This window comes from Capricornis sumatraensis, chromosome 6 (genome assembly GCF_032405125.1).
Source record: "Capricornis sumatraensis isolate serow.1 chromosome 6, serow.2, whole genome shotgun sequence".
NCBI classification, from domain to species: Eukaryota; Metazoa; Chordata; class Mammalia; order Artiodactyla; family Bovidae; genus Capricornis; species Capricornis sumatraensis.
In genome coordinates, this window is record NC_091074.1 from 34065169 (window position 1) to 34087120 (window position 21952).

The following is a 21952-nucleotide window of genomic DNA, read 5'->3' on the forward strand; positions in this document are numbered from 1 at the left end:
TTTTAAGAACTACAGAATTTTAGAGCTGGAAGGGATCTTTGAAATCTTAGTTCAATCCTCTTGTTATTTAGGTGCAGAAACTGAGGCCCCCAAAGTTATAAACTTGCCTAGTACCACTCTGTCCTATCTGACCATTATAGCTGATGCCTTTGTCTCTTGCTGGAAAGCTGCATGTAAGGCATTTCATAGTAATGATACTGTAGACCATAAAAGTGGATTGTATCCAAGTGAGGACAAAGCCAAGTGACTTAGGGGAAGACATTTTCCCTCTAAAACACAGTCTACATCTTCCTATCATTGTCCCCTTAGTGCAAGCATCCATTAGTACTCAAGGAAACTACTGGAATTACTTCTGAACTGAAATGTCTACTTCCACTCTCTTTTGTGCAATCCATCTCTGGAGCGATCCTGCAGCCAAACCTATTTTTTAAAATCCTGAGTACAACTTTATTTTCCCCTCCCTAAAAGTCTCAGTAGTTCCTCTTGCCATTAAAACTATAACACTTTATGACACCCAGCATGATCTAGCTCCTGTCTAACTGCACCTTTATTTTTCTAATCTTCTAATACTCTTCTCCTTGCACACTAGTCTCTACACTGAATTTGTTCTTTCTTTGAACACACTGTGTTCCTTCATCCTTTAGAGCCTCTGTACTGGCTGTTCCTCCTCTCTGATTCACTCTTCCCCTGATATTACCACAGTTCTTTTCTTCCTGTCATTTGAATGTCCGTCCCCAAGTGGACTTCCCCAACCTTCCAATCTGAAGTCACCACTGATCATTTAATTCTCTGCAGAGCACTGATCACTACCTGATATTGTTTCCTTTAAATAACTTGTCTGTCGGTTTGTAATCTGGCTTCCTCCATTAGAATGAAAGCTTCAGGAGAATTAGGTTTTGGTCCTATTCATCAATATACCCTAGTCCTGAGAACAGTTCTCATGGTCATTTATTCTTGGAATGAACAACGTTTTGTCTCCATGTGCTAAAAAGGCTTTTAATGGTTTCAACCATTTCCTCAGAAGACAGAAATCCCTGCCCACCCACCTCACCCCCACTTCTGATTGTTCCCTGAGAGTTTTTAGCAAAGATATGGAAACGTGGTTTACCAACTGTAATCTTGCAAGAGTATTTTTTAAGAACAGTACAGTGCTGCAGTGGAGTAATAAAATCTCAATAAGGAACATAAGAATGGCATCAACTAGTACAGGCACCTTAGCCTAATAGGATGCTAACCGTGGTCACTATCTCTTAAATCTCAGTTCTAGTGAAGATTAAGGACAGTGATGAAGAAACAGTTTATAAGACACATAGCATTCCTCTCACCACTTTGGAAGTCAATTTTGAACATCTAATTAAGATCAAGGTGTTCAGATTTGAGGTTATTTGAACAAACAGGAAATGTGATCTAAGAAGAATTTTGAGAGGATCCAGGGACAATCTGTGGAGAAGGCAATGGCACCCCACTCCAGTACTCTTGCCTGGAAAATCCCATGGGCGGAGGAGCCTGATAGGCTGCAGTCCATGGGGTCGCTAAGAGTCGGACATGACTGAGCGACTTCACTTTCACTTTTCACTTTCATGCATTGGAGAAGGAAATGGCAACCCACTCCAGTGTTCTTGCCTGGAGAATCCCAGGGTTGGGGGAGCCTGATGGGCTGCTGTCTATGGGGTCGCACAGAGTCAGACACGCCTGAAGCGACTTAGCAACAGCAGCAGCAGCAGCAGGGACAATCTGACACCTCGTAACCCACTTGAATGGTCTGCTGGGTTTACACCCACTGTTTTTCCTGATGTGATCCTTAGTTTTCTTTTGTTTTAAATTATTTTTGGCTGTGCTGTGTGGCATGTGGCATCCTAGTTCCCCGATCAGGCATTGAACCCACCTGCACCCCCAACCACTGAAAGTGGACTGTCTTAACCACTGAACTGCCGAGGAAGTCCCTATCCTTAGCTTTTTCTTTCAGAAAGAGCCTTGTCACTTTTCTTAAAAAGAGCAGGGACTGTCCAATGGGAAAAATTGGATGAACTACATCCTTAGGAATGAAAATAGCCTGCTTGGATCAGGTAGAAATGGTATAAGAAGGTACCACGACTCCAAGAACCATGGGAACATTATGGAAACTTTAACTTTCTTATATGGATATAATCTGTCTATACAGTGATTAACAATAAAATAATAAAACAATAAAAGCACATAAGCTGATAATTCAGTTGAGCCAGAAAAACTGGTAATCTAAGGAGATCTTTTCTCTTTCTCAGTTTCGGGAAACAAGAACCCAAAGAAATGCTGTATATAGCAAGTACAAAGAATAGAAATAGAGAGTGACTCTCTGGAGAAGAAGTGGCTCAGAAGAGGCCTAGGAAGCTGTCCAGGGATTAACAAGTGACCTTGGAGGCTTAACTAATAAAAGCCCCTCAAGTTTTTCCAAAACAAGCAACTAAAAGGGGAATACTTAATTGAATTGTTCTGAACTTCTTAGTTTGAAGAAATTGGAATGTGATTATGAAAAAATTCTTTCTTATGAAATTTTTCGTTTGTATTTTTGGCAGTGTTGCTTCTGTCATGGCCAAAAGCCAGAAAAAAAACATTGAATTACTTGAAGACTCTAGGTTCTCATAAAAAACTCAGTGTCAGTTTGATTCTACAAGCTGCAAAGAGTTGGCTCGTGCTATTGGTTTTAAGTAATGTTAGGTCAGCTTTAGCCTGCATCTGTCCAGGGAAATGCTTATAATGATAACAAGGAAGTTTTGGGCTGTTTCCGAAGATCTTATAGGAAAGAGTAGGCAGACATCTGCTCATGATGCTTTAAGCATTCACGTCTACTTAGGGTAGTCTGGACCCCTTCTATTATCCTTAAGGCTAGACAGAAAAGGAATGGTAGTAAAGGAGATTTCTTTAAAAACATCATGTCTGTGTGTTTTTCATATTTTATAATTCATTTAATTAAAAAATGTTTTCATTGTGTTTGCTTTTGTGTTTTTTTTTAATTGGAGTACAGTTGATTTACCATTCTGTGTTAGTTTCAGGTGTACAGCAAAATGATTCAGTTATACATACATATATCACGATTTTTTCAGATTCTTTTCCCTTATAGGTTATTATAAAATATTGAGTACAGTTCCCTGTGCTATACAGTAGGTCTTCATTGGTTATCTATTTTAAATATAGTAGTATATATATGTTAACACCCAAACTCCTTATTTATCCCTCCCCATCTCCTTCTCCTTTGGTAACTATGTTTGTTTTCTATGTCGTGTGTTTTTAAAATGATTATATATATATATATATATATATACACACACACACACACACACACACACATATATAGCACACACATATATATCAGCATAATAAAAAGGATCATAAAGAAAACCAATGAGCTATAGTATATTTATATCAAAATTTTTTCATACTATAACTACAACAAACTGTCAATTTTTAAAAAAACATAACAAAAGTCACCACAGCTATTTGATCTTTTTAATTAATCAGCAGTTGAATGAGGGGTGTGTGCGTGTGCGTGGTGAAGAAGACAATGCTATGGGTTATGTTATATGTCACTAGTGTCTTAAATGGAAACAGAGAAATGAACTAGGCAAAATATCCTATGGAACAATTGCTTCTACTTCCAATTATCATGCCTTCTACTTGCTTGTGTTCTTGGTCAGGCATTTATATAAAATTATACTGTTCACTCATTTTAGTCTTTCTCATCTCATTCGTCTTCTGGCCAGGAGTCACCTCCACTGTCCATCTCGCTTTTTTAAAAGAAAAAATTATTGAAGTATAGTTGATTTACAATGTGTTAATTTCAAGCACACAGCAAAGTGAACCAGTTATACATATATCCACTCTTTTTTTAGATTCTTTTCCCATATAGATTATTACAGAGTATTAAGTAGAATTCTCTGTGCTATACAGTAGGTCCTTATTAGTTATCTTATATATAGTCATGTGTATATGTTAATCCCCAAATTCTAATTTATTTTTCCACTTCTGTTTTGCCTTTGTTAACTATAAGTTTGCTTTCAACATCTCTGGCTTTATTTCTGCTTTGTAAATAAGTTCATTTGCACTATTTGGATAAAGAAGATGTGGTGCATATACACAGGGACTATTACTTTCCCATAAAAAAGAATGAAATGATGCCATTTGCAGCAACATGGATGGACCTAGAGAGTACCAAATTAAGTAAAGTAAGTCAGACAGAGAAACACAAATATTGTATGATATTGCTTATATGTGGATGCCACTGTCCATTTTTGGGGGGCATCTCAGTATTGCCAGACTAAGACCTAACACACTCTGGACCATGTTCTCTGTAACAGCAAGTTCTCTAACCTCAGTCGAACCCCCTCTGCTATAACAACGTGGTCTTCAAAAGTTTTCTATATCTTCAATTTGTGTCTTTCTCAATTTGTGTCTGTTTTTAAGAACAGAGTTTATGTCCTTTCCCTCTATCAAGATCCCTTCTCTTCTTGTCACGCAATGTTGGCTTTGGGACCTGTGGCGTCAAGAATACTCTTACCTGCAAATATCATCAAGTTCACCCTCCAGATCAAACTCATCTCTCAGGGCTCTCTTATTTAAACAAACAAAACAAAACAAAGCAACACATCTTCCCACCCTTCTGTGGTTCTACAAATGATGGAGTGCCTCTGTTAACACTTCATAAGAACAACAGACCTATAGATTCCATTTCTTTATTAATATGCTTTATGTGCTGCTGTCTTGATTTCATTCCTGATACACTAGCATAACTACTTCTGGCCTGGAGAATTCCATGGACAGAGGAGCCTGGGGTTGCAAAGAACTGGACACGACTGACTGACTTTCACTTTTACTTTTCTCTCAAACCTCTCAGTGTTCACTTTTGATAATGGCATTCACCATTCTTCTAGAAGACCAGCACTCCTTTTGCATTCAACAAATATCTACTGTATGCTTAACATATATATAAGTTTTAGGCACTGGGGATGTAGGAGTGGACAAGGTAAACGAGGCTCTATCTATGCTTAAGGAATTTACATTCCAGAGTTGGGGAACAGAACACATAAATAAGTACTCAAATAAGATAGGGACTTCCCTGGTGGCCCAGTGGTTAAAAGTCCATCAGCCAATGCAGGCGACATGGGTTTGGTCCCTGGTTGGGGAACTAAGATCCCACATTCCTAGGGGCAACTAAGCTCATACACCACAACTAAAGAAGCCCACACTCTGCAAAAAAGAGCTTGCACAGTCCAAAAAAAGCTAAATATGATTGATTGACTATTGTGAGAGTTGGGGCCAAACAATGGGACAACTATATTAGATAAAGTAGTCAAGGAAACCTCTTTGAAGAGGTGGCATTTGAGCAGAGATCAGAATAAGGAAGATGCCCATTATGCGAACATCAGAAAAAATAACATCTTTAAGAAAGCGATTCAGAAGCACTAGAGCTCTAAACATGCACGTAAAACATTCCTTCACTCCCACTATGACTCATCACTCTAATTAAATCACTTGGGAAGTCTTACAGAGTGACTTTAATTTTGATCTCTCATATCTATTTCCTCCTGTTTTCAGCCTCATTACTTCTTGTTCTCTACTTGTTTCCTGTTCCAGTGCATCCCTCACATCATCACAGAATTAAACTTCCCAAAGTGGAACTCACCAATATTCTACTCTCACTCCACAACCTCTGGTGACCCTCCATTAGTCACTGAAGGAAAATAAACTTGGAAGCTTAATATTCAAATCTCTTCATGGTGTAACCTCAAAATAGCTTTCAATTCTTCTCTTCCATACTGCTAAGCACAATCCTATTTAAATTCATGTTCAGAACACACCTTCAATATTCCTGTCTCCAAAGTTGCCTGTTATGTTTCCTCCACTTGGACTGGCTATCATCCCCTCCCACCTAGTCTGGGGCAATCACAGCCTTCCTAGGCTTCTCAGTCCTACGTCAAATCACCTCCTTCTGGAAGGTCCTTCAGATTTCCCTCTGCTTTTAACCCACAAGAACGTAATCCCTTTCTTTCTACATTTGTCAGCGTCTGTCTTCTCTTGCTACATCCCTTACCATAACACAGATGTTTTAAGACAGCAACCACATGATATGGAGCTTTCTAGTAGTTCAGTGCCTCACATACAGTTGGTATCGAACAGCATTTGTTAAACGAATGAATTTATCAAATCTGAGTTTGATGAACTGATGTTTATTTCATGATTCCCAAGTGGTTTCCCTTTTCTCATTTATTGCTTTCAAGAGACCTAGATGTGAAGCCAGAAAGCAGAGAGGAAACACAGTTCTTATTTTTAAATAGTGTAGTTAGTTTCAATCTGGCCAAGTGATTAAAAGTTTGTCTTGAGGAATGTTAAAATTACCAATTTTTTAATGTATATAATCCATATACCATGAAATAAATAACTCTTGGTAATATACTAATTAGTTGATATCTGCTCAGGATACATGAGACTGTTTAGCATTATTCAGGGCTTAAAAATGCATTATCACAATCATAGAAGGTTAATGCTTACCACATTACTGCATGTTCTATATCGGATATTTCTTCCCTCACAGCTCCTGGGGGAAGGGAGAAAAAAAAACAACAACTCATTACCACCAATGAAAGGCCCCACATTTCAATGGTTCTCTTAGAAAATCAATTTCCTCTTTAATACCAGTTTATACTCTTTATTTATATTCTTATGCGCCTCTGTTTTCTTTTGAGTATGCCCTGGTAGGAGTTACTATCAAATACTAAATAGAGCAGATCTAAAGTCTTGAGAGTCCCTTGGACTGCAAGGAGATCCAACCAGTCCATTCTGAAGGAGATCAACCCTAGGATTTCTTTGGAAGGAATGATGCTAAAGCTGAAGCTCCAGTGCTTTGGCCACCTCATGCGAAGAGTTGACTCACTGGAAAAGACTTTGATGCTGGGAGGGATTGGGGGCAGGAGGACAAGGGGACGACAGAGGATGAGATGGCCGGATGGCATCACTGACTCGATGGACGCGAGTCTGAGTGAACTCCGGGAGATGGTGATGGACAGGGAGGCCTGGCGTGCTGCGATTCATGGGGTCGCAAGGAGTCGGACATGACTGAGCGACTGAACTGAACTGAAAGAAGCTGAATATGCAAACTGACTTCTCCATTAGACTTGAAACTAAGTATTAATTTTGCTTCAAAAGTTGTCAAAATAAGTACAGCAAGTTCCCTAAATATGAACCTTCAAGTTGAACGTGTGCAAAGATGTGAACGTGAGTTCACACAGCCAATCATGTAAGTTAGTTCATGGGTCTGGTGCACATTGCCACATGTGTGAATCCTTTACAAGTGGTTGTGCTTTTGTGTACTTAACTGTATGGTACTGTATAGAGTACAGTACCACAATATCTTTATTTCAAGCCCAGGATGTCAGGAAGCATAAAAACAGCAGAGATGTAGCTGGTACTGCTAAGAAGCACCAGGAATTGGAGGCCCAGAGAAAGGATAAAGAGAAACAAGAGGAACAAGAAGTAATTGAAGAACCAGAAGAGAGTCATGATGGAGTAAATAGCAAAGGGATCTTCTTTATTTGAGGAGGCACTGTTAGTCTTTTGAGGCACAGGACTGGGACATAGAATGATATACAAAGGTTGCAGCAGCCATTCAGAATGCAATCCAGTGCTACTGGGTCATCTATGATGAGAAAAAAAGAACTAGTGTCCAGACATCACTGGATTCTTCTTTCAAGAGGATAGATAGAACTGAATCCAGCAAAGAATCAGAACTGGTGCCACCAATGTCAGGCATGACTGAAACTGCAGCTTTCCCTCCGTCTCCTATTACTGACGACCCTTCAGCTCTCCTGTCTCCCACCTCTTCTCCCTCCTCCAGTCAGTAACTCTCTTTGCCTGTTCAGTAGATGCCAGGCCCTGTATGCTACCTGTTGTACTGTACTATTGTACTTTTCAAGGTACTGCACTGTAAGATTAGAAACTTTATTTCTTGTGTTTGTTTTTTTTGTGTGTGTATTATGTGTGCAAAGTATTATAAACCTATTATTGGATAGTACTATATAGTCAATTGTGTTAGTTGGGCACTTAAGCTGACTTTGTTTGGCTTATGAACAAATTGGATTTATGAATGTGCTCTCGGAACAGAACTTACTTATATGTAGGGGACTTACTGTACTTATTTGTTGCTGTTTAGTCACTAAGTCGTGTCTAACTCTTTGCGCCACCAAGGACTGTAGCCTGCCAGGCTCCTCTGTCCAAAGGATTTCCCAGGCAAAAACACAGTGGGTTGCTATTTCCTTCTTCAGGGGATCTTTCCAACCCAGGGATCAAACCCACATCTCCTGCACTGACAGGTAAATTCTGAGCCACTAGGGAAGTCCACTGTATTTACAGTGAGTTTGTATTTAATCTAATTTTAATGTAAGACTTCCTGAAAAATATTGTTAATTATTTCTTAATATCTCAATTATTTGATACAAAATTAAAGATAAATTTCACTAATATGATTGATCTCAGATCTTGATATGATAAAACGTTCAATGTATTTTTTAAAATTACATATTTAAGGACACAAAAAGTCATAATTCTTAAAGCAATAGTTTCAGTGCTAAAGTACATGCTCATTGTAGAGGTTTTAGAAAAGAAAGATGACCCCAAAGAAAAACATTCTATACTCCCATAGTTGTCTCATGTAAAGATAATTACTGTTATTTTGATATATTAATTTCTTTCCAGTTTAGAGGAAATAACAGTACTTCTACAATTTTATAGCCTGCTTTGTTTCCACTTCAATTTTTTGAAGATATTTCTCACACTACTAAGTAACTTTAAAAACATCATTTTGAGAGCTCCATACTATTCCATCAAATGGTGTAACTTGTGAAATCATTCTTTCGTTTCTTGTTAAGTAATTTCCAACATAGAGGTTGATAAATGATAGTGTGATAAATCATGTCCATGTATGTTTTATCCAAGTTTCTGCCTATGCCTTTAGAAAAGATAAGTTTCTAAAAGTGGAATTATGACACTAAAAGAAATGAACTTTTATAAGGCTCTTGATAAATATAGGCAAATTGTATTCCATAAAGGCTGTACTACTACCTAGTCTCACCAGCAATACAAGGGAGTTTCCATTTTACTGAACTCTTGTGAACAGAAACAATCAATTTTTGATGAACCATTCAATGATGGCATAAGAACAGCAGTAATCTGCTCGTTTCAAAATAAGTCACACTTAAAAATAAAAGTAAAATATAATATGAAATTCTGAGAGAATGATTATACTAATAATAAATAACTATGGAACTCCAGGTACATTTCTGAGGTTGTTTTGTACATTAGAACCCTAGGAGACAGGGTACTATCATTAGATCCATTTTATGGATGAGATCATAGAAGCTTAGGGAGCTTAAGTAACTTGCCAAAATCACACAACTAGTAAATAGTAGAGCTGAAATTTGAAACTGAGCCATTCAGAGCTTATGCACATAACTGATGCTTCACTGTCCCAATTTACTTGTTTGTTCAACACACATCTGCTGAACTTCTATTATGAGGTGGGCAATGTATTTACTTCTGGGAATACAAAGAAGGATGAGTATGACTCAGTCTTCCCTGTTAAGAAAATTATTCATACAATTCTGACTTGGTGTAAGAAATGCTAGATAGTATTCGTGTTAGGTCTTCAGAACACTATAAAAAAGAAAATGTCATCTGAAAATATGATTGCTGTTGTTCAGTTGCTCAGTTGTGTCTGACTCTTTGCAACCCCATGGACTGCAGCATGCCAGGTTTCCCTGTCCTTCACCATCTCCCAGAGTCTGCTCAAACTCATGTCCATTGAGTCAGTGATGCCATCCAATCATCTCAATCTGTGTAGTCCCCTTTTCCTCCTGCATTCCATCTTTCCCAGCATCATGGTCTTTTCCAATGAGTCAGCTCTTTGCAACACGGGGCCAAAGTATTGGAGCTTCAGCTTTAGCATCAGTCGTTCCAATGAATATTCAAGGTTGATTTCCTTTAGGATTGACTGGTTTGATCTCCTTGCTGTGCAAGGAATTCACAAGAGTCTTCCCCGGCACCATAGTTTGAAAGCATCAACTCTTTGGCACTCACCCTTTGGGTAAAATACAATTACCCAAAGGCTATCTTAGAGAGGTAGAAAGGTCCTAGGCTTGAAGACTTGAGTATAACCAGACTGACTATATTAATAGACACTCAACAACAGAATGGGACCAAGGAAAGACAAGGCTGGCCAGAATCATAGAAAAAAGGAGAATGGAAGAGATACTAGGTTGTCAGTGCCCTGCCCAACAATGGCCCAGGCTAATGTCCAATGACCCTCTTGATCCCCTTAGCTACGTTGTTGCCATCACAGTACAGATGCCTCATACCAACCTACCTGATGCCAGTGAGTTTTTTGCTTATTCCAGAAATATCCCTCATTATAATACTATGTTGATCAAGCTATTTGCCAAGAGCAGTCTTTTTTTATATGACTGCTAAGAGGCAGAGGGGCTGGATATGTTGCGATGGGTATGGTTCATGTTATGGACATGTAAGTAAATAAATAATTTTCATTTAAGTGAATAAATTAGCATTTTAATTAAATATTAATCTCACAGGCCAAGTCACTGTGAGTCTACCTCCAAGAGAAGGACCTGTTCTTTGTGTGATTGCTAAAAATATATCAGGTTTCTGAGTTTGAAAAGATGAGAGCTAGGCTACAGCTTATGATAAATTTTACATGGTAATTAATTCTGTGACCTGGAGGTCTTTGGTAGCATGCCATGTAGACATCAGTATTGGCTGAATGTGGTATGTTTCTTGATTTTGAAATTCCTGGAGTATATGTGACATAGTGTAGTGGTCAAAAGTAACCACTTTGAAAACAGTCTTCTTTCTGAAATCCTGCCCCTATTCCTTAGTTTCTATACCTCAGTTCTGTCATCTGTAAAATGGAATAATAATACTTATCTCCTGGGATTATTATGAGAAATAACCGAGTTAATATTTGTAAAGCAGTTCAAATAGTGCTTCACATATAGAAGCATTATGTAGACATTTAACAAAGTAATTGTGTAAAAGATGTAAAAATATAATAGATATTAAAAGAGATGAAGGATACGTGGAAAAGAAACCAAAGGCAAAGATGCAGAGGAATGAAAAGATATGGTGTGTTTCTACATTTTCAAGAAGTTATGGAGATAAAAATGCCTTCTAGCCATGAACTTTGCAGTATGTAAAGGGGACCCACTGAGGCAGTTAAAACAAAGGAGATCCAATGATGATTTCTTGCTTGTGAACTCTGGCATTAATCATGAAGACTTTAAATGCTATGTTTTTCACCCTCCTTTTATTTTCCTAGCCTTATCTCCCTGAAAGGAATAATGGAAACACATCTGAACTAGGAGTTTGATGATATGTGTCATAGATTTTGCTCTTGCCCTTGCATAAGTCTCTCAGCCCCTCAGATTTTGTTTCCTCATCTGTCAGCTGGATATCACTGGATCTGGAAATGCCCCTGCCTAAAGTTGTGATGCGTTTGAACTGTGTTGTTGGAGAAGACTCTTGAGAGTCCCTTGGACTGCAAGGAGATCCAACCAGTCCATTCTGAAGGAGATCAGCCCTGGGATTTCTTTGGAGGGAATGATGCTAAAGCTGAAACTTCCAGTACTTTGGCTACCTCATGTGAAGAGTTGACTCATTGGAAAAGACTCTGATGCTGGGAAGGATTGGGGGCAGGAGGACAAGGGGACAACAGAGGATGAGATGGCTGGATGGCATCACTGACTCGATGGACGTGAGTCTGAGTGAACTCCGGGAGTTGGGGATGGACAGGGAGGCCTGGTGTGCTGCAATTCATGGGGTTGCAAAGAGCTGGACATGACTGAGTGACTGAACTGAACTGAACTAATAATGATTTGCAAATAATTTAATTCTGCTGCTAAATGAAGTCTTCCTTTTACTGTATTGTATTACTTTTTGAGTGAGAGATTATTTGAGTGAAATATGGTATTAAACCCTGGAGAAGAAAATGGCAACCCACTCGATTATTTTTGCCTGGGAAATCCCATGGACAGAGGAGCCTGGTGGGCTACATGTCATTGGGTCGCAAAGAGTCGGACACGACTGAAAGACTAAACAACAATGATATTGAAGCAGTAATATTTGAGTTTGGAAAAGTCTTTATTATTAGAAGACATTACCAAGTTGTGGACAATAATACTAATACTAACCTCTACTATATGTATACTGAGTGCTATAAATACCTGGTTCAGTAGTAGGTATTCTGTGCACATTATCTCTACCTCTTCCATCAACTGGAAGGTTTTATCACTCCCACTTAACAGGTGAGAAAAGTGAGGCTGAGAAAGGCTAGGAGGCTGAAAACCATATACATAAAAAGAGAGAACTAGGGACTGGAACTCAGGTTTGCCTAAAGCCAAAGTATATAAAACAATAATAATACAAAAGGAACAAGATATACTTAAGATGTGTAAAATACTAACAGTAGATCAAATCTGGGAGGCTGAGCTGAGGAGTTCACTGCATCTTATTTTCCACATCAGTGTATCACCTGCTTCTCAATTCTGAGAAATCCAGTGAGTAAATGACATCTAGATACATTCTGTAGATTTGGAACATCTCTAAGAGAACCACACTCCTCAGTAAAATTTAGTGTGAAAGAACTTCAGTGAAAAAAACTTGCAGTTTTTAAAAGTTCAAGTTTAATAAATTTGAATACAAATTTTACTTAACAAAGTGACTATTTCACCACAAGGATTTTAATTTTTGCCAAGCATGAATTTCTTCATCCAAGGCATTTATCTGGGCACAAAAGCCTCATGTGAGAATTATTCAGTAAAAAATATTTTCTTCCCTTTTAAAACTTCTTTAAAAAATAGTCTGTTAATATAAAACAGCTGAATGATTTTCTTCACATTTTAACAAAATAAAATTCACCTCTGGAAAGGAAAACAAGCATTAGAAATTTCAGTCCAAAATGGTTTCTGAGGAAAGTTATAGGCCATCAATAACAAATGATTTAAGTAAATGCGCCTGCTCAAGGCAAACTATGAAATAGTTACAGGACTGTATTTAGTGAGTTAAGTATTGGACCAATTAATGAATCAGAAACTTTCAAGTATAAAAGAACAAAATATAAAAAATATACATATTGAAACCAAATTTGAACAGAGATTTCCTTATTGATATCAGCACTTCACTCCTAACCAGTCATTTATTAATTTTGACTTAAGTTCCTTTTCTCAATTACAAGCTATTATTTGTGAATTACTCAAACTTTAATTCACTTATAATGAGATTAGTATGGGCTTGAAGAATACTTTATCGGTCTCCAATTAACACATAACAAACCATTCAAACTCTTCCAATACTTAAAATCCTGATGTTATCCTAGTTTCAATTACCATAATTTAACAATCTTAGAAGAGATGACTTGCCATAGAAAATTAAAAAGCTCCCTTTCTAGGCTTTAGCCATCTGTTGGCTTCTTTTGCCCCTGCTTACTTAAGTCTTTAAAAGAGGAAGGTATATTTGATATATCTCTCATTAAGAATTTTTAAAATCTGATAAAATACATTGATTTAAATTACAAATTCTTCTCATCTCTTCTCTAAGCAAACAGATTCTTCTGATGAAATAACCAGATTCATCCTTGGTGTTAGTGTATCATTTCAAGAAAATCTGGTAATTATGTACTTTCAATACCAGAGTTCTTAAGGACAATAACACTTATATTAGGCTCATGAAGCTTTGCCTTTGATTACCTAAAACCAAAGACTGCCATTAAGTAAGAACATGTTACTGTATTTCTCTGAGTACTTCCTGCCTTTCAAATATGGACTCATGGGCAGAGAATTTCAAAATAAGAGCGTTCATCTGCTTATCTCTCTTTCTTTTCTAATCATCCAAAAGAAAACTATGTGCTCTTTACAAGAGAACAGGCCTAAAACCATATCAGCAACTCACACCAGGAAGACTGTGTCCTTTAGACTGTGGGTCTGAAAATAACCATGATTTGGACAAGACCAACAGTTTGAGAGCCCCAGCCAGGGCTTCATGGAGTACTAGAGTACTGCTTTCATCCTTCACTTTAAGTGAAACCTTCAGTGTTTATGGGAGCCAGAGAGCAGGAGGGGGTCCCCTAGGAGCCAGTTAAAATACTTCTCCATTTCTGGGGCTTTTTACAAAGACCTCAAGAGGAATAACAAATTCTGAGAACACCCAAGAGAACCAAGTGCAAATGCACTGTTGGGCTGCTTTTCACGTTCCATAGACACAATTATCATAAGAGTTTCTTTTGGGAATTGACACTTGATACCAGTGAACTTGACCGTTAAAAAAGAAGTTATATGAACCTGTGGACACTGTGTGTAATGCTATCCTCAGATGCTCACTATCCTAATGCTTGGGTCAAGCTGGATGCAGAAAGCCTAGGGACTAGAACTGGAGGTGCATGCACCGCAGATGGTTAGCAGTGGTCTTGCTTTGCACGAGGGAGAAAAGGAGTTAGAAGATATGTCATCCCTGTGACTCTCCTAAATCTCAAGTTCTCATTTTGCCCTTAGATCTCTTTGTCTCACTCTTGTGCTTAAAAGAGTCATTCTTTAATGTTCTGTGTTTTATTCTATGTTTAAAACAGAATATCTTTCATGAGAATTAAAATGACCCTTGTTTATGTAGAAACTTAATTTGTGTGACACTTGGTCCAAATAAGAGTCAATTCAACACCATCCTTTCTTCAAAAAGTATCTCTATAAAAACACACTAATCTAGAGCCAGACATCCTGGAATTTGAAGTCAAGTGGGCCTTAGAAAGCATCACTACAAACAAAGCTAGTGGAGGTGATGGAATTCCAGTTGAGCTGTCTCAAATCCTGAAAGATGATGCTGTGAAAGTGCTGCACTCAATATGCCAGCAAATTTGGAAAACTCAGCAGTGGTCACAGGACTGGAAAAGGTCACTTTTCACTCCAATTCCAAAGAAAGGCAATGCCAAAGAATGCTCAAACTACCGCACAATTGCACTCATCTCACACACTAGTAAAGTAATGCTCAAAATTCTCCAAGCCAGGCTTCAGCAATACATGAACCGTGAACTCCCTGATGTTCAAGCTGGTTTTAGAAAAGGCAGAGGAACCAGAGATCCAATTGCCAACATCCGCTGGATCATGGAAAAAGCAAGAGAGTTCCAGAAAAACATCTATTTCTGCTTTATTGACTATGTCAAAGCCTTTGACTGTGTGGATCACAATAAACTATGGAAAATTCTGAAAGAGATGGGAATACCAGACCACCTAACCTGCCTCTTGAGAAATTTGTATACAGGTCAGGAAGCAACAGTTAGAACTGGACATGGAACAACAAACTGGTTCCAAATAGGAAAAGGAGTACGTCAAGGCTGTATATTGTCACCCTGCTTATTGTCACCTGCTTATTTAACTTCTATGCAGAGTACAGCATGAGAAACGCTGGACTGGAAGAAACACAAGCTGGAATCAAGATTGCCGGGAGAAATATCAATAACCTCAGATATGCAGATGACACCACCCTTATGGCAGAAAGTGAAGAGGAACTAAAAAGCCTCTTGATGAAAGTAAACGTGGAGAGTGAAAAAGTTGGCTTAAAGCTCAACATGCAGAAAACGAAGATCATGGCATCTGCTCCCATCACTTCATGGGAAATAGATGGGGAAACAGTGGAAACAGTGTCAGACTTTATTTTGGGGGGCTCCAAAATCACTGCAGATGGTGACTGCAGCCATGAAATTAAAAGACGCTTACTCCTTGGAAGAAAAGTTATGACCAAACTAGATAGTATATTCAAAAGCAGAGACATTACTTTGCCGACTAAGGTCCATCTAGTCAAGGCTATGGTTTTTCCTGTGGTCATATATGGATGTGAGAGTTGGACTGTGAAGAAGGCTGAGTGCCAAAGAACTGATGCTTTTGAACTGTGGTGTTGGAGCAGACTCTTGAGAGTCCCTTGGACTGCAAGGAGATCCAACCAGTCCATTCTGAAGGAGATCAACCCTGGGATTTCTTTGGAAGGAATGATGCTAAAGCTGAAGCTCCAGTACTTTGGCCACCTCATGTGAAGAGTTGACTCATTGGAAAAGACTTTGATGCTGGGAGGGATTGGGGGCAGGAGGACAAGGGGACGACAGAGGATGAGATGGCTGGATGGCATCATGGACTCGATGGACGTGAGTCTGAGTGAACTCCGGGAGATGGTGATGGACAGGGAGGCCTGGTGTGCTGCGATTCATGGGGTCGCAAAGAGTTGGGCACGACTGAGTGACTGAACTGAACTGAACTGAACTGAGAATGGGGGTTACCAGGATCCTGGAGGTGGAGAAGTTAGAGAGATGTCTTTTAAGTGAATGAACTTGCAACTAGTAGATAAATGAGTCCTGGAGATCTAAAGAACAGCTTAGTAATTATAGACAAGACTGCATTATAAACTTCAGAACTTCTGACAGACTAGATCTTAATTGTTTTCACTATAAAAAACAATAATTTATGTGACATGAGAGAAAATATTAACAGTCATACTGCAATGTATATATGGATTAAATCAACTTGCATGCCTTAAACTTGTACAACATTTTATGTCAATTATACCCCAATGAAAAGTATCTATAGATGACTATGCTTATATTATATATTCATGATGTACTATATCTCTAAAGAATAGAAATGTTCTAGTATGCATCCTTAGTGGTTTATCAATATTAATAGATAGAAGTATTTTTAACAAACATTAATGAATGTTTACTGACTCTGAATATGAATCCTCTTCTATGCACCCAACCCCCTCAGCCATGTGCTCCCAGACAACCACCTATGTCTAATAATAAGAAATTCACTTATAAGAGTATCCATAACAAATAATGTTTAATCTGGTAACATTTGCCAATGAAAAATTGATCTTAAATATAAAAAAATGTCTTTGACCTTCTTCATAGCAAACCTCAGGTTTTTTTTTTTTTTCCTCTCATTTAAGGTTAAAGCTCCTTCATCAGACAAAGCCACCAAAATTCTAGGAGTAATGTATTCTCAACACACACACAGCCTCCTGTGGAAAAGGGCCTTTGAAACAAGGAGACAGAGGTCTTTGGTGCTGTGAGACATACAAATGCAAACAGAAAAAACATGTCCCCTATTAAGCACTCAGTTGAAACGTCCCGGAATCTCGCGGAGGATGTCATTGCTTTGCACTGCCTCCTGCATGTGATATATCACGTAGCTCAAACAGATCAGCGCAAAGGGAGAGATTTATTTATTTTTTTTCTGGCTAGCTAGATATGTAAGCCAAACTATTATGACAACTTGATAAATGCAGCTTTTGAAAATGCTTTCTGTTGTAATAATACGACAAACAACAAGGAGGCATGCAGCCAGGCATCATCCATCAGGTGAGCTGGCCGGGAACAGACATGGCCCTGGTGTCATACCAGCTCTTCTCCATCTGCCAGGAACTCTGATGAGGCCTAAAGAACCAAAAGGAGAGTGCACCCCAAAGCTGCATTTTGAAAACAATTTTAAACTGAAGAGGGGGTAATGGAATCTCACCCTCAAAAACAGTGCCATAAACTGAGTCCTCGATGTGAAAGTGTTTCTTTGGCATAGGTAATGTATTTTTGTAACCTTAGTTTTACAATTCAACACTTCTGCTCTATGCTAATCTTTCATTATAAAAACGTTCTGAAGGCTGTGCCAGCTTGGAAACTCTGATTTATGTATACAGAGACAGTTACTATAACTTCATGTGCAGATTGAATTCAATATAAATGGAAACCTTGTAGGTTTAGGGAAAACAGTCTAAGATGACATCTCTGGATATTTGCTCTTCTCTTGACTCTAGGGAACTAAGAAAAATGTCTTTATATTTTTACAGATTCTTGAGCAGCAGCTCAGAGTCTGCAAAGCTGCTCAATTAAAAGTTAGACCCATGAGTATATTATAGACTGAATTTTGGAGTTTGTCCTATGAGTTTTCAATTGGTTTATTTGCTATTATGAGTGTTTGGTATGCTCTAAATTATGACTAGAAAAACAAGTGCCAACTTTTTCCCCCAAACAAGTATGATTTTACATATCTCTGCCTTGTCTTCAAAGGCAGACATGCTACAACAAAGCATCAAGTTCTCACAAATATGGGCTAGGGTTATGAAAGTGAGGAGTGTGCTCATGTAATCAAAAGGGAAGAACGTTAAGAACAATGACAATGGAAACCACAGTGATCATGCCCAGCTTCTAATGAAACCAGAAACTGCTCCAAGTAGACTTCTCAGATAATCTAATGAGACAATATACAACACACCATCTCAAAGTGAAGATGAGCCTCTGGGCAAGATGCTCGGGTTCACAAGCTTTGGTAGAATGCTTTCTGATTCACAGTCACTTCACACATTTATTGAGCATTCAATGGGAACCAGTACTAAGCCAGGCATTGTGAAAGGTACAACAATGAGCACTCCCCTGACCCTTCTCAAAGCCATAATTAATGTAGAGAAGTCCATGAGTCCAAACAGAACACATGTCGGTACAACGTAGGATCAACAACTAATGGGCATGGTCTGGAAACTAAACATGGAGAAACTGGACAGAGGGACCAATTGATGAGAGACAGAAGTAACTTATGAAGGTGATGTCTTAGGAGGGGTGTCATTATGGGCCATTTGAGTCCCAACAGGGTGACGGGAGAAGGGAGAATTCAAGAAACAGCCTTGGCCTGTGAGCCACAACTACTGAAGTCCATGGCCTAGAGCCTGTGCTCCATAATAACAGAAGCCACCACAATGAGAAGACCTTGCACCAAAACTAGAGATTCCCTGCAACTCACTGCAAGAGAAAGCCCTTGCACAGAAGTGAAGACCCAGCACAGCCAAAAATTATTTAATCAATTAATTAAAAAAAACAAACAAACACAGCCTACCCTCCCTACTCCAGCTTCTTAAAGTATGGCAGTAGGTTTTTGGACCCCACAGATAATTCAGTCAATTCATTCAGTCTTGACTGAGAGCTTAGTGTGTGCAAAACAGGAAGCTATAAAGGAAAGCCAAGATAAAACCTGTGCCCATGGTGCCGATAGTTTAGCGGAGGACAGGGTCTTAAAATAGCTATAACACAAGTCAAGTTATGTAAAAGTCACTAAAAATGGTGAAAACAATGCCTTAGAAATACAGCAAAGTGAGACTGGGGGGCCACTGCTGGAAGTAACTTTAAACAACTGAGGACTTGTGGGCAGGGGCTGCAGGAGGCGTTGTAAGAAGAGGGCTCATCAGGAGAAGAGGCACAGAGTTGGTAGCGTGGCCCCCAGTTGAAAGGATCAGGACACAGATCTGCAGCCACTCAGGATGCTTGCTACTTTCAGAAAACGATTGTTTTAAAAATGTATTTTTGCCTATTTGTTTTTCTGCTTTGTAGTTTATTTGTGTGATCTCTGAGCCCCAGTGCCCAGTGAAGCATGTCAGCACTCCACAAGCTTTTATTGAAAAATGGAATGAAGGAGGGAGGGAGGGAGAGGGAGGGAAGGAAGAGGGAAAAGAGGGAAGAGAGGAGAGAGGAAGGAAGGAAGGAGAGGGGAAGGAAGGAAGGTAAGGGATGAAGGTGCAGAACGGAGGGAAATGCCATACGGATAATTTCAGGTCACAAAGAAATTTTGGCCTCATATTGATCTAATTTTTGACCCTGAAACCCAATTAAAATCTTTCTAAAATAAATCAAAGATGAAAAGTTTAAAATGAAATTAAATAGCTACTACAGGAAAGAAACTTTGGCTCTTTTCTACAGACATGTTTACTTTCACATATTTACTCAAAGTTGTATTAGTCTCTGCAATGCATTTGTCCCCTTGGAGAGAGGGCAAGGGGTGGGGGCCCAGGGACTGCTGCCTTTGGCTTGAGATCCACCAGCAGGAAGGACATGCACTTTATAATACATACTCACATGCCATAAGGTTTGCAAATGATCTTACACTTGCTCAGTAGCCAAGAGAGGCAAAGAATGAGAATAAAAACAAATGTGTTTTAGCAACATCAAGTCCAACTTTTCCATCTTCCCCAGGAGGAAAATGTACATTATGAAACTCTAGGACTCTCACAACCTCACCCCATACAACCCTGGAGCTGGGAACTTATGAATTATTTTGGCTAGAGACAAAAGTTCTTCAATCCGCCCATATCACCCAGATGTCTGATGCAAAATGAGAGCCTGGAGAATCACAACATTTTTCTTTAAAACTATTCATATTCAGAGCAGTTTTTACTCCTCTTCGTGTCTTACAGCAAAATGGGTCACATATTTGATGTGGAGTTGAAAGGCACCTTAGACATTCTTTCAATATAAATATGTATTGAACACCTAATCTGTTCCAAGCACTGTCCACGTGACATCATAGTGTGTGTGCTAAGCCACTTCAGTCATGTCTGACTCTGTGCAACCCCATGGACTGTAGCCTGCCAGGCTCCTCTGTCCATGAGATTCTCTAGGCAAGAATACTGGAGTGGGTTGCTGTGCCCTCCTCCAGGGGATCTTCCTGACCCAGGTCTCTCAGATCTACCTGCATTGGCAGGCAGGTTCTTTACCACCAGTGTCACCTGGGAAGCTCAAGACATCATAGATGACCCACTAAATCCCACATCCAATGTCATACAGCTAGAAAAAAGTAGGGCCAAGAGTCACAATTAGTAGTTTGATAAAAGAATAAAAAGGATAATTCACAAAATAGGATAAAGTTTCTAACAGAGACAATGAAATGCATTGTTTTGTTGTTTTTTTAAGATCCAGGTTCCCAAATAGTTGACTGCTTCCCACAGGAAAGGATCTCTTATCTTGACTAGTAAGTCCCACTCCAAAGGCAAAGTAGAGGCTGGCCCTTAAGCTATTTGAACTTGGCATATGTAGTTATGGGCTTTGGCTGATGATCACACATAAATATGATGCTATCTATTGTTCTAGACTTATTTTTTCTGTCTCGAGGTAAACAATTCATTCCCAAGTGTATGTAACTCTGATATCTCTCTGTTTTTCTTTTGCTCTTAATAGCTGGTGTCCCTTTTTCTTTAAATCTCTCTCACAAACACATAAACACACACACATACACACACATCCTTTCTTTCCTCTCTTCCCCATCCCCAAGACTCAGTGGTTGAAACGAAGCAAAACAGATAAACTCCCCTTTTCTGTTGTATAAACTGGGCTCAAATAGAGGAAACAGAATTAAGGAAGTCTTTGGTAGGGGACAGGGATAATGACAGATGCTGAATTGAAGATGGAAAGTTAAGCTCTATGGTTGAGAAATTTAATGAGCCTATATGCAGGGTGGGAATAGAGACAAAGATGTAGTGAATGAACCTGTCGACATGGGTTGGGGAAGGAGAGGATGGGACTAATTGAGAGAGTAGCAATGACATATATACACTGCCATGTATCAAATAGATAGCTAGTGGGAAGCAGATGTATTAACCCAGGGAGCTCAGCTCAGCGCTCTGTGACTAGAGGGGTGAGATGCGGTTGGGTGGGAGGCAGACACAAGATGGAGGGGATATATGTATACTTAGAGCTGATTCATGTTGTTGGACAGCAGAAACTAATACAACATTGCAAAGCAATTATACTCCAATTAAAAATAAATTTTAAAAAATGAAATTGAGTTTGGAAAGTTGATCTCAGAGAATTTGCATAAATCACGCCAGTTACTAGGCATTAACTTAGTTATTCATTAACAACCTGGAGGCTCACAGAGTCATATCTATAGGCTTAATAATGGAATGGAAAAAATTTTGAGAAAATACTAAGTCTATTCACCACTCTGGGCAAGGTTGATATTGAGTGGGTGGTGGTTTTAGTCGCTAAGTAGTATCCGATTCTTTTGCAGCCCTGCCAGGCTGTTCTGTCCATGGGTTTTACCCAGGCAAGAATACTGGAGTGGGTTGC

At 39.0% G+C, this 21952-nt stretch overlaps 1 protein-coding gene across 1 annotated transcript in view; it reads right to left on the reverse strand.

Moving 5' to 3' along the window:
- The window catches only part of ADAMTSL1 (ADAMTS like 1), a 444282-nt gene that overhangs the window by 410707 nt on the left and 11623 nt on the right, over positions 1–21952 (reverse strand). The window contains exon 3 of the mRNA XM_068973576.1: positions 6523–6568. Within this exon, the coding sequence (XP_068829677.1) occupies positions 6523–6568 (46 nt within the window). The remainder of the gene's footprint in view (positions 1–6522; positions 6569–21952) is intronic.